The 14,602-nt window shown below is 35.3% G+C and overlaps 1 protein-coding gene across 1 annotated transcript; it reads left to right on the forward strand.

The window, feature by feature from the left end:
* The first annotated feature begins 10,957 nt into the window (after window positions 1–10,957).
* Window positions 10,958–14,046, forward strand: LOC147503771 (crossover junction endonuclease MUS81-like). The gene is made up of 6 exons (XM_086604956.1): window positions 10,958–11,039; window positions 11,117–11,217; window positions 11,609–11,767; window positions 12,502–12,581; window positions 12,904–13,108; window positions 13,701–14,046. The coding sequence occupies exons 1-6, from the start codon at window positions 10,958–10,960 to the stop codon at window positions 13,803–13,805; spliced, it is 732 nt and encodes a 243-aa protein (XP_086461082.1). The 3' UTR covers window positions 13,806–14,046.
* The last annotated feature ends 556 nt before the right edge of the window (window positions 14,047–14,602 follow it).

A 14,602-nucleotide genomic window follows, 5' to 3' on the forward strand; every position in this document is an offset into this window, starting at 1 on the left:
ATACTTGCAGGTGGTGAATAAGAACAACCAAACAAAGGGACCAACAAAGATAAGAGAATGCACCAATAGGTTATGGAGTGACGTTGGACTGGCGACACATATGTATATTTTTATAGTGTGAAGCTCCCCAATTAGGAAAGAAGAAGGTGGAAATCGAGCAATACATCTCTGGGTGTGTACACTACTGTTCCATTTGGGACTGCAGGTTTATCTAATGGACTTAGCACAAGTGCTACTTTATTAGACCACCAAATGTTCCTACAACTTCATCACATGACAATTGACAAAGGAAGGACTTCATCGGTTTACTTTTTGAGCATGCTCTTTGTTTTGTATTCGTTGTTGTAAAATGATTGGAGAAAGCATGGACAAACAAATATTTTGCTTTAAAATGGTGATTGTTTTTGTTCTATTTTACCATGTTTGGTTATAAAATTGGCAAAAGCGCATATGCGTAGTGTTTATGCTTTTCGATCTTTCTCAATGGCTCCCAATTGGCTTACAAACAATCAAGTTTCTTAAAGACTCATTCTATTTGCACCCAAAGGGCGTGCTATACATAATATATTATATACATATAAATGTTAAAAAGCTCGAAATGCTTATCAAAAAGTATCCACGTAATAACTAAACCAGTTTTGTCAATTTGAAATTATTATTAATCTTCCCGTCAAATAAAGCACAATAAAAATTTTCTAACGCATGAAAATTCAAACTTTAAACTTTTTACAGAAATGCCAATGTGAATGGTTACTGAGGGTTTTTTTTAAGGGTTTATTTGGTTCTAATCCGTGTCTTCACGCACAATATCATATATACTTAAGTTTATGTACACGAAGGTCTATTACTACTGTTATACTATTTAGTTGAGGTTTCCACCCGTTTTTTGTTTTTCTATTTTTCGATTGTTACGTACTTTGATTCGAATGATATTTCATTTGATTTTTTAGATAATACAACGAAGGTCAACCTAGGTTTACTGGTGAAGTCCTGTTAATGTTAATAAGTAGCAGAGATGCAGGGTAGTTGGCCATAAGCATATTAGGATATGTGTCAACGTCATAACTGAAGAACATCCCAACTCTTCTGTTGTAATTATAGATGTTAAAATGTAACATGAAAAAATTGATTGGGTATTTGGGTGACCGAAAGAATACCCCGAGTCCTACTGCAAGCAGACCTTGGTTTCTGTTTAGCTACTCTTACCATCTCATATAATATGATTTTACACTCAAATTTTCAGTAGATAGTAAACTTAATTGTTTTTAAATTGTAATGAAATAGTCGGTCATACCTCATGAAACCTTTCCACCAACAAGGGCATGGAACTAAAATAAGCCTACACTTCCCCCTTTCGTGTGTGCCAAGTAGGACTATCTAATGCAGGACTGATGATCCTTCAGAAATTGTGTGGGATCCAAAGTACACTGGCTTTGTACAAACCGCACATAGATATTGGAAGATGTAATATATTAATTTAGGATGTAATAGTGTGTTCAAACTATATTCAAGATGTCATACTAATTGTAAGATGTATGCCAATGATGGTGTTTTGTTAACACTTTTTTTATACTTTCTGGTTGTTGTATTGAAATGAATTGGATCTTGGAAAATATTGCACAGATATACAAGTATACACATTTTTAATCTTAGATAATGTGCTTACACACATCAATGTGTTATTTATTTATTGTTTTGGTTAAGATATATTACATCAACGTGTTCTCATTTATAGGAGCTGCAACAAAATAAGCAAATCTATAATGTGAGTTTCCAAGTACGTATCTACTATCTACCTAAAACTATTATATTTGTTGTGCTTCTTATTTACTTTTCAATATTAACCACGTGCTAGCACGTGCATTTTACAAGTACTAGTAATGGACACATGTATTTCATATGTTACCAAGATAGGGAAATTTTTATTTGGAGGGATGTCAATAACGTGTGCTAGAAGCCTAAAAGACACAAAATGTCAGTGAAAATTTTGCAGACAAATTCTAAGTGGGTGCATCATAACCTGAGAAAAAAAATGTTGTATTATTATTCTGTCAAAATATTTATGGTATTTTTCTTACTTTTTTCTGAAATTATTCAACTGGAGGAAATATAAAATATTTTGCAATTGTGTCTTCAAATTGCACTACTATAACAAACAGAAAATGCATCCAAAGTTTTCCAATAGACTTCATTGTACCTAAACCTGGAATGAACTTCAATGTAATAAATATAGATTACATATGGAGATGACAATGTAGAATTCAATTTGAAAAAACATAACAATGCCTTTAGCCAAAACAAAACATCAAATCTCATGTATCATCACAAAGTGAGATATACATGCCAATATCATCTGCACATCTGGGTTAGCAGAGATGTATATACTCGAGCAATTTCTTCTATAGCCAACAAAACAACGATTTTTGGTAGTCCGAGAAGCTAACGGAGGATTGATTATTAAATTTGTTGATATGCATCATGGAGCTTTGTACGTGGGGGGCCTCGATATCGTGTCCAATGTGAAAAAAGTTTCTCTGAAGGATGTCAATAGTAGGTTTGCTGCCTTAGTGACTATCGCGGTGAAAAATCCACTCTCTGTTTCCAAATCAAGTTTTAACCTCAAAATGAACCATTTTTTTTTCACATTACGTGACATGCCTAAGAATCACAAAGAACATATAGTTCATCTGTAAACAAAAAGGTCCTACGAATATGGAGAAGTAGATACTTAAGGAACATAAACAAATAGATAGGTTCATAACTCCTCCGCCTTAGTGTATAAAATCTTGGTCTTCATTTTAATATGACATATCGACAAAACTAAAGTATGAAAAAGTATAAAACTGGAAGTAAAATTACTATCATTACCTATCACAATAGCTGGTTTGACATCAAATACAATGAAACACTTCGACTCATTCATACAACATTGTGACCACCACTACTCTCTCCATTTCTCGCAATGGATAGATTATCACATGCACACTACCAAGCTACCATATGCACATGTAATATTTAATAACCATGTAAATATTAAATAACCACGTCAATATCTACATGCTTGTCATGGTCAGCCGTCAGCCATATGTTGATGAAGCACATACTGACATGGATATGATTCCATAAATCTTTGCTTGATAGCATCTTCAGGAAGAAAGATCCATTCAATATACCCAGGAGAACAATTTGTCCTTGTAAGCTACTAAGCTTCCCTAGCCATGTGGCGTATTTTTCAGCTTCCCATCACTATTAAATTGAACTTTTATTTTCTGACGAGGGGACTCTAATTAATTGTAACATCCATTGTAAAAGAATAGCAGTTTAATTAAATAAAACGAAATAGACTGCTAATACTTTCAAATAGTAATGATCTCACCTTCAGTCTTCAGACTCGTAAGATTGCTCCTCTAAGGTTGGGGTTTGATCTGTAGCAGACTAAATCATAAGGTAAACTGAGAAAAGACTAATCAATATGTGAAATACCCCCGATTGCTTATCTGTCCAATGATTTCTAAATGGTCAATCCAAATTAAGTACTTTTATGAAGATGTTCTAATCATAATCTTCACAAATACCTAATCAGAAGTAGAGTTGGTAGTGATAATGTTTTGAGACAAACACTGAAAACTAAAAATGTATTTTTCATTTCTTACTTTCAATTGTTACATAATACTCTTTATATACTAACTCTTACAAAGTTGTTACAAGTTGTTATCAATACATAGTTGTCAAGATTCTAACTGAATCTTGTTTGTTACACTTGCTGACGTGTCCTCTTTACCCTCCCTCAAGCTGAAGGGAGTTTGTCTCACTAAAAGCTTGGATATAAGAAACTTGAAGCGTGGAGCAGACAAGCCTTTTGTGAAGACATCAGCAAGCTGGTCTCGTGTACATAGATATTGAACATCTAAAAGTTTTTGAATTACCAATTCTCTGATGTAGTGGTAATCAATTTCCACATGTTTCGTTCGACCATAAAACACAGGATTTCTAGCTAACGCTATCGCACTTATGTTATCACAATAAACCAAAGGAGGTGAAGGCAACATATATGATTCTGAGATCCTTGAGAAGATGACAAATCCAATAAATATCAGCTGCTGTATGGGCTAAGGCTCTATATTCAGCTTCAGTAGATAATCTAGCAACTGTATGTTGCTTCTTTGTTGATCAGGATAAAAGATTGTTACCTAAGAATATATGCAAAACCCTGTGATTGACCTTCTATCCATAGAGCAGCCAGCCCAATCCGCATCAGAGAATGCCTGAAGTTTAAGATTAGACTTAATTTGTAAACCAAACACCGTGATCAATAGTACCTTTGAGATACCTCAGAATTTGTTTGACAGCTTGCATATGTGGTAGCTTAGGATTGTGCATGAATTGACAGACCATATTCACAGCAAATAATATATCTAGACGCGTCCAAGTGAGATATTGAAGTGCACCCACAATTGATCTATATTCAGTGGGATTAGGCATTGATTCACCTGAATGAGCATCAAGTCTGCAACTAGTAGAAATAGGCGTACTACATGGTTTTCATCTGACATCTTTGACTTTTGTAAAAGATCAAATATATATTTGCTCTGTGAAAGAAACAAACCTCTGTGATCTCTATGAACTTCCAGGCCAAGAAAGAAGTGTAGTGAGCCCAGATCTTTCATTTCAAATACTGAGTGTAATTGCTTGATGATGGACTGATACACTGAAGCATATATAACTGCTAGTTATTAGAATGCCATCGACATAAACCAAGACATAAGTGATGGAGTTGGGATCCTTCTTAACAAATAAAGAATGATCTGCTTCAGAGCTTTCAAATCCAATAGAAAGTAATACTTGATAGATATAACCTCTCATACCATGCACGAGGAGCCTGTTTCAAGCCATATAAAGATCTCTTTAATCTACATACATGATTCAGTTTATCAGGATTCACAAAACCTTGAGGTTATGTCATAAAAACCTGCTCCTTTAGATAACCATGCTAAAATGCATTTGACACATTGAGTTGTCGAATGTCCCAGCTGAAATGCACTGCAAGAGAGAGAATCAATCTAATAGTAGTAGGCTTAGCTACTGGACTAAAGGTTTCATTATAGTCCAATCCACTCTTTTGATGATACCCTTTAGCCACTAACCTTGCCTTGAACTTGTCAATACTTCCATCTGATTTCTGTTTGAGTCTGAAAACCCATTTGTGATCAACTAAATTCATCAGGTGAGAGAAAGGTACTAGATCCCATATATCATTTTTTATCAGTGCATTAAACTCTTGTACCATAGCTTTCCTCCAGTTTTCATCCTTAATAGCTTGAGAGTAACATGTTGGAGTAGAGGGAAGAGATGACAATGTTGTGTGTAATGCATATGGTATAGGATGATTGGTGGACAAAAGTGCTTTTGGTTTTGTAATACCACTTTTTAGTCTTGTTTGCATGGAGTGAGTATTAGAAACAGACGAGGGAATGGATAACGGTAAAATACTATTCGAGGATGAGGAAGTACTAGAATCAAAGTTAGAACTGGGAGACTGAAGGATTGTGTCAGAATGAATAGATTGCAAAGAAATGTCAGAAGACTCAATTGGAGAAGTAGGTTTATGAATAAAAAAGGTATCTACAAATTGATTATACGGAGAAAAAGAAATTGTTAAAGAAGTAGATGATTTAGACTGATGAAAAGGAAATTCTTGTTCATTAAAAACTACATGCCGAGATAAGTAAACTCTGCCAGTATCAAAATCAAGACATCTGTATCCTTTGTGGTTCAAACCAATGAATATGCAAGGTTTAGTTCTAAACTCAAGTTTGTTGGTTGTGTAAGGCTTTAACCAAGGGTAACATCTACACCCATATGTTTTAAGAAAAGAATAGTCTGGTACTTTGCGGAAAAGCTTCTCCCAAGGTGAGATATTATTTAGAGATGGAGAAGGAAGTTTGTTTATGAGATAGACTGAAGTAGAAAATACTTCAACCCAGTAGCTTTTGGGTAGGTGGGACTGAGAAAATAAAGTTCTAACCTTCTCAACAATATGACGATGTTTTCTTTCTACAATACCACCTTGTTCTGGTGTATGTGGACATATAAATAGATGCATTATGCCACTAGAGGTTAGAAAAGATTTGAAGGTAGTACTTATAAATTCACCACCACCATCAGTATGTATACACTTTATTTTCGAATTGAGATTATTTTCATAAAGAAGTTTAAATTTGACAAAAACAGCTGAAAAATATGATTTTTGATGAATAGGAAAGAACCAACAGTATTGACTAAAATCATCAATGATACTCACATAATATCGAAAACCACTGATAGATTGAATTAGAGAAGGTCCCCACAAATCAATATGTAACAGTTGTAAAGGAACAGTTGATTTACACATTGAACTAGAAAATGGCAGTTTATGCATTTTGCCTAAAGTACAATGAGAACAAAAAGAAGTAGCAACAGGGCCTGCAATGTTTATAGAATTAGCTTGATGAAGCTTTTGAAGTACAGTAGAAGTTGGATGACCCAATATGTTGTGCCAGGTAGAAGCAGAAGCTTTTATTGCAACCAAAGCAATAGAAGGTGAGGAGATCTTGTGTGATGATGTGTTGGAAAGTTGAAGTGGATAAAGACCATTGTCAGTTGGGCCTTGGAAAAGCATCTTCCCCGATGCAATATCCTTAACATGAAAAGAATTTGGTGTGAAAATCAAAACACAGTGATTATCATTTAAAAACTTATGAACTGACAATAGATTGTGAGTGATATGAGGAACATGGAGAATATTATTTAACTGAAATTCATGAGATGATGAGGAAGATTTAAAGGTAGTAGAACCACTATGGAGGATAGGCAAACCTTGTCCATTTCCCACAAACACTTTATCTTGACCTTTGTACTCTGAATGTCTTTGAAAGATTGGATAAGTCTGAAGTAAGATGATTTGTAGCTTTTGTGTCGAAGATACCAATAAGACTCTTTTGGAGCATAGTCGAATGGATGCTTCACGATGCTAGCTAACATGGCTAATTTTGCGAGGGAGGAATGCGAAGTATATCGACCAACATAAGAGTGATTAAGTCGATTATAACAATCAATTTCGGATGCCCAACTTTGTTACAAATTTGGCATTGTGGTCTTCGGATGTATTGCTTCCATAGCTCTCGAGTTTTTGAACCAATATAGTTGCTTGTAGAACCACTTTGTAGTTTTCGAACCATTATAATTTCGAACTATTGAAGTTCCCGGCTGCTACCATTTGAGTTATTGTAGTTTCGAACCATTATAACCATTAGAATTGTTGTTGCCTATATAGTTGCCTCTTCCTCTGCCTCCATTTCTTCCATTTCCTCTATAATTCCCTCTATAATTTTTCTATAATTTCCTCTGTAATTTTCTCTGTAATTTCCTCTGTTGTTACCTCGTAATTCGGAAAATTATAGGAACCGAATTAATTGGTGTTATTATTTTAGCGAGCTGTCATTGAACTCCCTAGTGACGACAAATGCTTGATGAATTTGTTACGAGTGAAGTATATTCTTGTTTTTGTATTCTATCCCGAAGTTCCTCATCGAGTAATAAACCATGAAGTTCTTCCACATGAGCAGGTTCAGATCTCACTTCAATAACAGTGACAAATGCTTCATACTCAAGTGGACAATCCACGAAGTGTTTGATATACCAAGTCCCTTTCATCGATTTTTGCACTGAAGAAAGCAAGACTATCGAGAGTGATTTGATCTTTTGTAAATACTCATTCATGGATAAACTTCCTTTCTTCAAAATCATCGAGTTTTTCCTTCAACTGATTTACATGTGCTATTGAAGCAATAGAAAACCGTTTTCCAAAGCTACCTACAATTCTCACGGATGTTGAGAGACCCACAACATAATAGGGTAATACTTCCATAGATAACGTAGAATTCATCCAGATTAACACAGTTTGATCTCGTTTTGTCCAAGTGACAAAAGCAGGATTAATTTGGCTTGTATTATTTCCCAAATTATCAACTAGAAACTTTGAAGGTGAGAGATCAGTACCTTCAACTAAGCCTTGTAGATCAAAATTCATTAGAGTTGGAAGAAAGACTGCTTCCACATCAAATAATTTCCCCTGGTTAGCTTCAAAGGAACCATGCTTGCAATGTTCTGAAAAGAGAAATTTGTGTTTGAAGGAGGAACAACCATCGGCATACTCATAGCTTGATTCTGGAAAACTGGATGTTGACCTTGAGAATAAAAACCATTATTCCAGAGATTTGGATTCCATATATTTGGATATAATGAATTGAAATTTGGATTTTGATTGATATTCATAGGAATTTGAGTTGATTTCATTGGAATTTGAGATGAATTCATTGGATTTGAAAATAAATTTCCTTAAACTTGAGATGAATTTAGGGTTTCTGGAATTTGAGCATCAGAACCTTGATTTGAAGTTTGAACTTGAGATGAATTTAGGGTTTCTGGAATTTGAGCATCAGACCTTTGAACTTGATTTGACGAAGGAACTTGAACTTGATTTGTTAGTGCCATTTGATTTAAAGAAGAAATGAATAAAAGAAGCTTTGATTGCTTTATTTAATGGTGGATCTTTAAACCGTCTGGTAAAAGCTCCGATACCATGATAATGTTTTGAGACAAACACTGAAAACTAAAAATGTATTTTTCATTTCTTACTTTCAATTGTTACATAATACTCTTTATATACTAACTCTTACAAAGTTGTTACAGGTTGTTATCAATACACATTTGTCAAGATTCTAACTGAATCTTGTTTGTTATATTTGCTGACGTGTCCTCTTTAGGTAGAGCATAGCATTTAGGACTCCGAATTGATTCCTCGCATATATAGCTAGCAATGCGTTAACTTGAAACTGCATTTCTATGCGCGCCTTTTTCTCTTCGTACATTTTAAGTTTCAAATCCTCAACTTGGCTTTGAAGTTCCATTCGTGACCCATGCTCTTTTTCGACCTTTCTCTTGTAAGGTTCTGCAACCATGTGTGTGGTCTTGGAGACACCACAAACCAAGCCTTGTATCGTACCCCTTTTATCAACGCCAAAGACCTGTGTGACAGGGTCATTTCCCAACTATCACAAATAAATATTATTTGGAGATTAATTAAATTAATAGCCAACATCAAACACCTATGTGACATGGTCATTTCCCAAGTCATTATGAATGCTACTCGGGTAACGGGCAATAATTTCATGGAGTTCGTCTGTTAAAAATATGAATAGAACGAAGCAAAAATTTTGTTCTTTGTTAGAAGGACAATAAGTTCAAAAGTTTCAGTTCACTAGCTTTTCACCATTTTCTCTTAAACCTCCTTGGGTACAAACAATCCATTCCTCGGAGTATGAGTAGTCCACATAAGTAGTCAGTGTCGGCTCATCCATTAGGCGACTTAGGCGACCGCCTAAGGCCTCAGATTTAGAAGGCCTCCAAATTTTCTTATTTCTCCTTACATAAATTTGATATTACCATATTTTATAAAGAAAAAAATAAACAAAAAATGATACTAAGAGTCTATTTGTTTTCTCCCCAGGCACTAAATCTCCGGAGTGAATTGGTTTGAATAAAGTTTAATCCAATAGACCATTACACAATTTGTATCTTGTAGCTATAGGATGAATCTAATGGTTGCTGGAGCGTAGTTATCTTAATTTTTGTGGAAGTGTCCTAATTTAGTTAGAAGAAATAGTCCTTTATAATATAAAAGGTAAGAAATTTTAGTTCTATTTGTTTACTTACTATTACTGACGTTTTCAGGTCGCTTGTAAAGAGCATTTGCAATGCAGGTGATAGTTTTCCCCCCTCTATCACCGCCACCTCATCACTTATTCACCCCCTTTTCACCAACCCGGTGAAAAACAAGGTGAAGCTGTGCAATGCAAAGGTGATAAAAAATATCTCGGACGGGATGTTGGATTCCGTCTGGACATAAAAATTGAAAAAACACTCCGGACGGAATGAAACATCCCGTCTGAAATTTAAAAAAAATCGAAAAAAAACCGAAAAATCATGCGAGACGGAATCTAACATCCCGTCCGAAAAAAAAACCCATTTTTAAAAAACACACGAGACGGAATCCAACATCCCGTCCGAAGTTAACAAGTCAGTGATAAACTCGGTGGAAGGTTTCACCTTGTTTTGAACTCGGGAAAACTATCACCGAGTTTATCACCCAGCATTGCACAGCACTTTTAGAGGAAAGTAGGTGATAGTTATCACTTCCCCCCCTCTATCACCTGCATTGCAAATGCTCTAACTGAAAGAATGCTCTTTTGTACGAAGAAGACTTTTGGAATGAACGGTTACAGGAAGAGGAAAATATATTTACTCACCTGAAATTTGTGAAAGCTGGAGTCAAGGGAGTGCAACATGAATTAGGATTTGTACAGTTCATCCTGTTAAATTCATCGGTGCTTGAGAATCTGACTATCAACTGGTGCAAAAATCTTACTGAGGACCATATAGAGAAGATATTGCAATTCACCAGAAGCAAAGGTCTCGTTCTCCAGTGTCCATGCCGAAGTGTTATAAGAACACCATTGAGTATATATATCCACTTTTGGATCTGTGAAAAGAAGTATTCATTCTGTCTGCGTGTGGGCTAATGACCCTTTCTGCAAGGGGAGATACTAACAGTAGGCAGTGGTTTGTACTATGTACCGTGTTAGAGTAACTCTTTCATTGGCAGTGCTAAATATACGCTAAATACTTCATTCCCAACGCATTCTCTTAAATCTTAACTATAAGCTACTTCATCTTACTTGATCACTTTCTCTATGAAGTTATATACTCTTATAAAATACATATAATAATTAGAATTAGAAGAAAGAATTAAAGAAAATATAAAATCCCACAATATATGTTAGAATCTCCACATTCTATGTACATTTTTCACTCTTTCTCAATGTAACTAAATAACTATGTACATATAATTTCACATTCTATGTACATTGATGCGGCTGGTAAAAGAACTAGAGGGAAAGATCCTCATGCAACTTTAAATTTCGACAATGTAAAGAATACTGGTATGTCACTTTTTGGGATCAGGACATTTCCTTCACAAAATTTGTAATCTATACTAACACAAGCTTGTTTTATTCAGGTAGAGGAGGCAATGTTCTGGAAGAGAATGTTAGAATTTCATCTGGAGGTGCTCGCCATGGTTTAGATAGTTCAAGTTCTGCTGGACAGTGCTCTTTCATTGTACGGAGCTTTTCCACAAAATCACACGCTTGTTGCGAATTAATTTACACATTGCATCTTTAGTACAACAGAGGACACATGGTGGTGCAATATAAGTTGAGATAAAGATAAAATACATGTATGCTTTGGAAATTGTTCTAGTTTGGAGTGATTTGGGGGTCCTACTTTTTGGGTGACATATATTCTATTGCAGCTAGATGTTTTCTTATTCTCATTTGCTACTGGCCTCAGAATGAAAATTAAAGGTTTCAATATTAAAAGAAAGAATTAAAAATATATTTTTGGTTTTTTGGATGGTACGCTGAAATGTAGGAGCTCCTTATAGTCAGTGCAACCCATTTGTTATTACATATGTTATAGCTGCACTGATCAAATGTCTATACTTTTACAGGTTAGACGCTTACCCGTTGGCGATGCAATCTGGATCGCTCGGCATAGAGAACTTGGCAGTGAATATGTTCTTGATTTTATTGTCGAAAGGAAGGGAGTTGATGATTTACATTGTTCAATAAAGGATAATCGCTATCGAGATCAGAAATTGAGACTTGTGGTAACTATCCAGTTAATATATTAGTTGCTATCGGTATCAAGAATATGTTGTCACTTGTCAGTTATCTGAGTACTAAAACGGACAATAGTTTTTATAAGTTATAACTGTTGACATGTTTGCGAATATTTGGCTTTGAGCATTTTAGTTGCCCCAATTAATAATACATTCTATTAGTATTTGTTGCCATTGTTCCTCTGTAAGCATGTGATGTAGTAGGTTGATGTGCATTTTTAGTGTTTTCACGCGTCTCCTGGGAATGTTAATTTTGTATTTCCTTTTGTTCCTTGTGCTAGTTTAGTGATTTGTGTTTTCTATTAAGCTATAGATTTCATAAGTTGTTTCATATACCTTAATATCTGCAAAATATGCATTAACCATCTGAGGCAAAGGAATGATGCCACATGTGTAATGGACCGTGTCACTTGCTGCGCTGAATTAGATCAGATATAATGCATTGCTGTTATACTACATTGCATGAAGTACAAAAGTAGTAAGCCTGGTTGAATATGTGTAAATCTAGTCTGTATACTTGTAGTTATTCAGTACTTAAAGGACCATGATCGATCTTTTGCTTGAATGTAACTAGTGTACTCACTTCAATATTTAAGCAAAAACACTTTTCTCGTCCACAAAAACACTTTTCTTGTGCATCAATAGTAAAAGTTTATATGTCTGCAATTGCTGGTTTCTTATATGTATCTCGGTGTACTGCACATTTGAAATACGTTTTGTAGAGGTGTGGACTTCAGAAGCTGATATATGTAGTGGAAGGTGATCCAAATGCTTGTGACGCAGCTGAAACCATCAAAACTGCGTGAGTATACATGGAAGTCCATCTTAGTTAATCAATGCCCCTTTCTTCTTCTTGTTCAAATGTTGAAATAATTCCATCTTAGGCTATGATTACTCGAGTCCCTTCAAATCCCTTCTCACCACTTCAAAGTTTAAACCATGTCTTTGGTGTTTAGAACCTTCAGCGTCTACGTTCTTAATAACTAGGGTTGTTTGCATTCTATGCTGGAGAATTATGTATTTGAGTTTTTCTCTAAATCTGTCACATTCATAAGTCTAGTCACATGCTTGATTTTTTTTTGCTCAACACTTTTTCACGACAGTAAAGTTCTTACTCTTTGCAGTTGTTTTACAACGGAATTTTTAGAAGGATTTGATGTGCAGAGAACGAGCGGGCTAGGTGATACAATAAGGAAATATGGTCATCTCACTTTAGCTATAGCCCATCATTATAGGGCATTGGTCTTTGATGAAAAGGAAACAAGCAGAAGGACCTGTCCTTCTTTTGACGAATTTATAAAGAAGTGTCAAGATATTGAAAAAGTGACGGTGAGTGACGTATTTTCTAGTCAACTTATGCAGGGAGCATCCTCTTTATGAACAGCATATTTGTTTCACAACTTGTGTTATGTCTTTTTCCTTTCAAGAGTATTGGTTGTTTTATTTATACTTTACAACTTTTTGTGGATTAGATGTAGTCAACACTTCTCTAGCTTTTGCAATGCAGGTACCACAGGTTACATAGGAGATTGCTCTGGCTGTTTTGGTTTTGTGCCCTACTGTAGTATCACTTGCTCAAGCGTCCTCTCTTCTTGTAAGTCCTTTTTAAAATCTTCACTGTCATTGATGACTGCGATTAAGTCTTTTTGTGCCAAGGTTAGTATAAATAGAGTAAATTTCTCCTTGTCAACGAAGACACAAAAGCATACAAAATTTGTTTTAGTAAAGACAATAGTGTGGGTTTTCCAAGAGGTGTAATAGTTTTCACAAAGATTCCTACCAACTGCTGAACTCTTCTGATCTTCATCCATTACATTTATGTTGTAATTCCTTGAGTTTATTAGGGTTGGTTTAACTTCCTTTTAAACATTAAGATTCACAGTGTGACTTAATTGTGGGATAATTCACATTGTTGTTGAAGGATGGTGATATCCGCGCACAAGAGGAGATGCTCGTGAGGCAGAGTAACAAATTGATCGGTAGAGGTGCTAGCAAGAACATCTTCAAGTTAGTTTGGGGTGGTTGAAGTATTGGACAGGTTCTGTGTTCTCATGATCACAACAAACGTCGCGTAGATCTGTGTCAATCATCCTTTCTTTTCAGTGCACCATGGAAAAACAATCGCCCACCCAGCGACTTCTATTGTGAATATCTTAGAAACGACTGTAACAGCCATTTTTGTATAAATTCTTTTGCATCCAAGTTCTTCACTTGATATCAGTTTTGATGATTAATGTTGAAATATGGTGACATTTAAGTATCCAAAATCTCCATATTAAAGTTGCAAATGGTATGGAATGCAATTGTTAAGCTCCGGGTTGCAAATGGTATGGAATGCAATTGTTAAGCTCCGGGATCGTACAAAAGTTGATGTTGCCCAATTGTGAGGATTTGACTACTGGTGCAGTGATTTAAGAACCTGAAACACCAAAATCCTGATCAATATAGATCATTGGTTGTGTTGAGAATTCACACCCCCCTGCAGGGAGAATGGGAAAATCGTTCAAGCAGAAATTTGATGGAAACTTTACGGCAAACAAATTGCAACAGCATCTTCCGAACTAGCGCATCTTGGTCTTGCACACTTCAAATTGACTCTTTCTTACTTATTTCTACCAGTTATAAAAATTAATTGGAGCAAACATCAACCTTAAAGTAACTAGTGTAACTAATATTAGAATGATATCAACATTACTGTTTCTGGCAATCATTGCTATTGTCTATTTTTTATTTTATTTTTTGGTTAAGGCATTTTGTCACGGAGGGTACCACAAGACTCGAACCCAATACCTCAAGGTCGGTGAGTACACACCAACTCCCTCT

Source organism: Coptis chinensis, chromosome 4, assembly GCF_015680905.1.
Source record: "Coptis chinensis isolate HL-2020 chromosome 4, ASM1568090v1, whole genome shotgun sequence".
Taxonomy (NCBI): Eukaryota; Viridiplantae; Streptophyta; class Magnoliopsida; order Ranunculales; family Ranunculaceae; genus Coptis; species Coptis chinensis.

Coding starts and splice junctions, on each gene's coding strand:
- LOC147503771 (XM_086604956.1), top strand. CDS start 10,958: ATGTACATTGATGCGGCTGGTAAAAGAACTAGAGGGAAAGATCCTCAT. Junction 11,768..12,501: donor ATCAGAAATTGAGACTTGTG/GTAACTATCCAG, acceptor TACGTTTTGTAG/AGGTGTGGACTTCAGAAGCT. Junction 12,582..12,903: donor GCTGAAACCATCAAAACTGC/GTGAGTATACAT, acceptor TACTCTTTGCAG/TTGTTTTACAACGGAATTTT.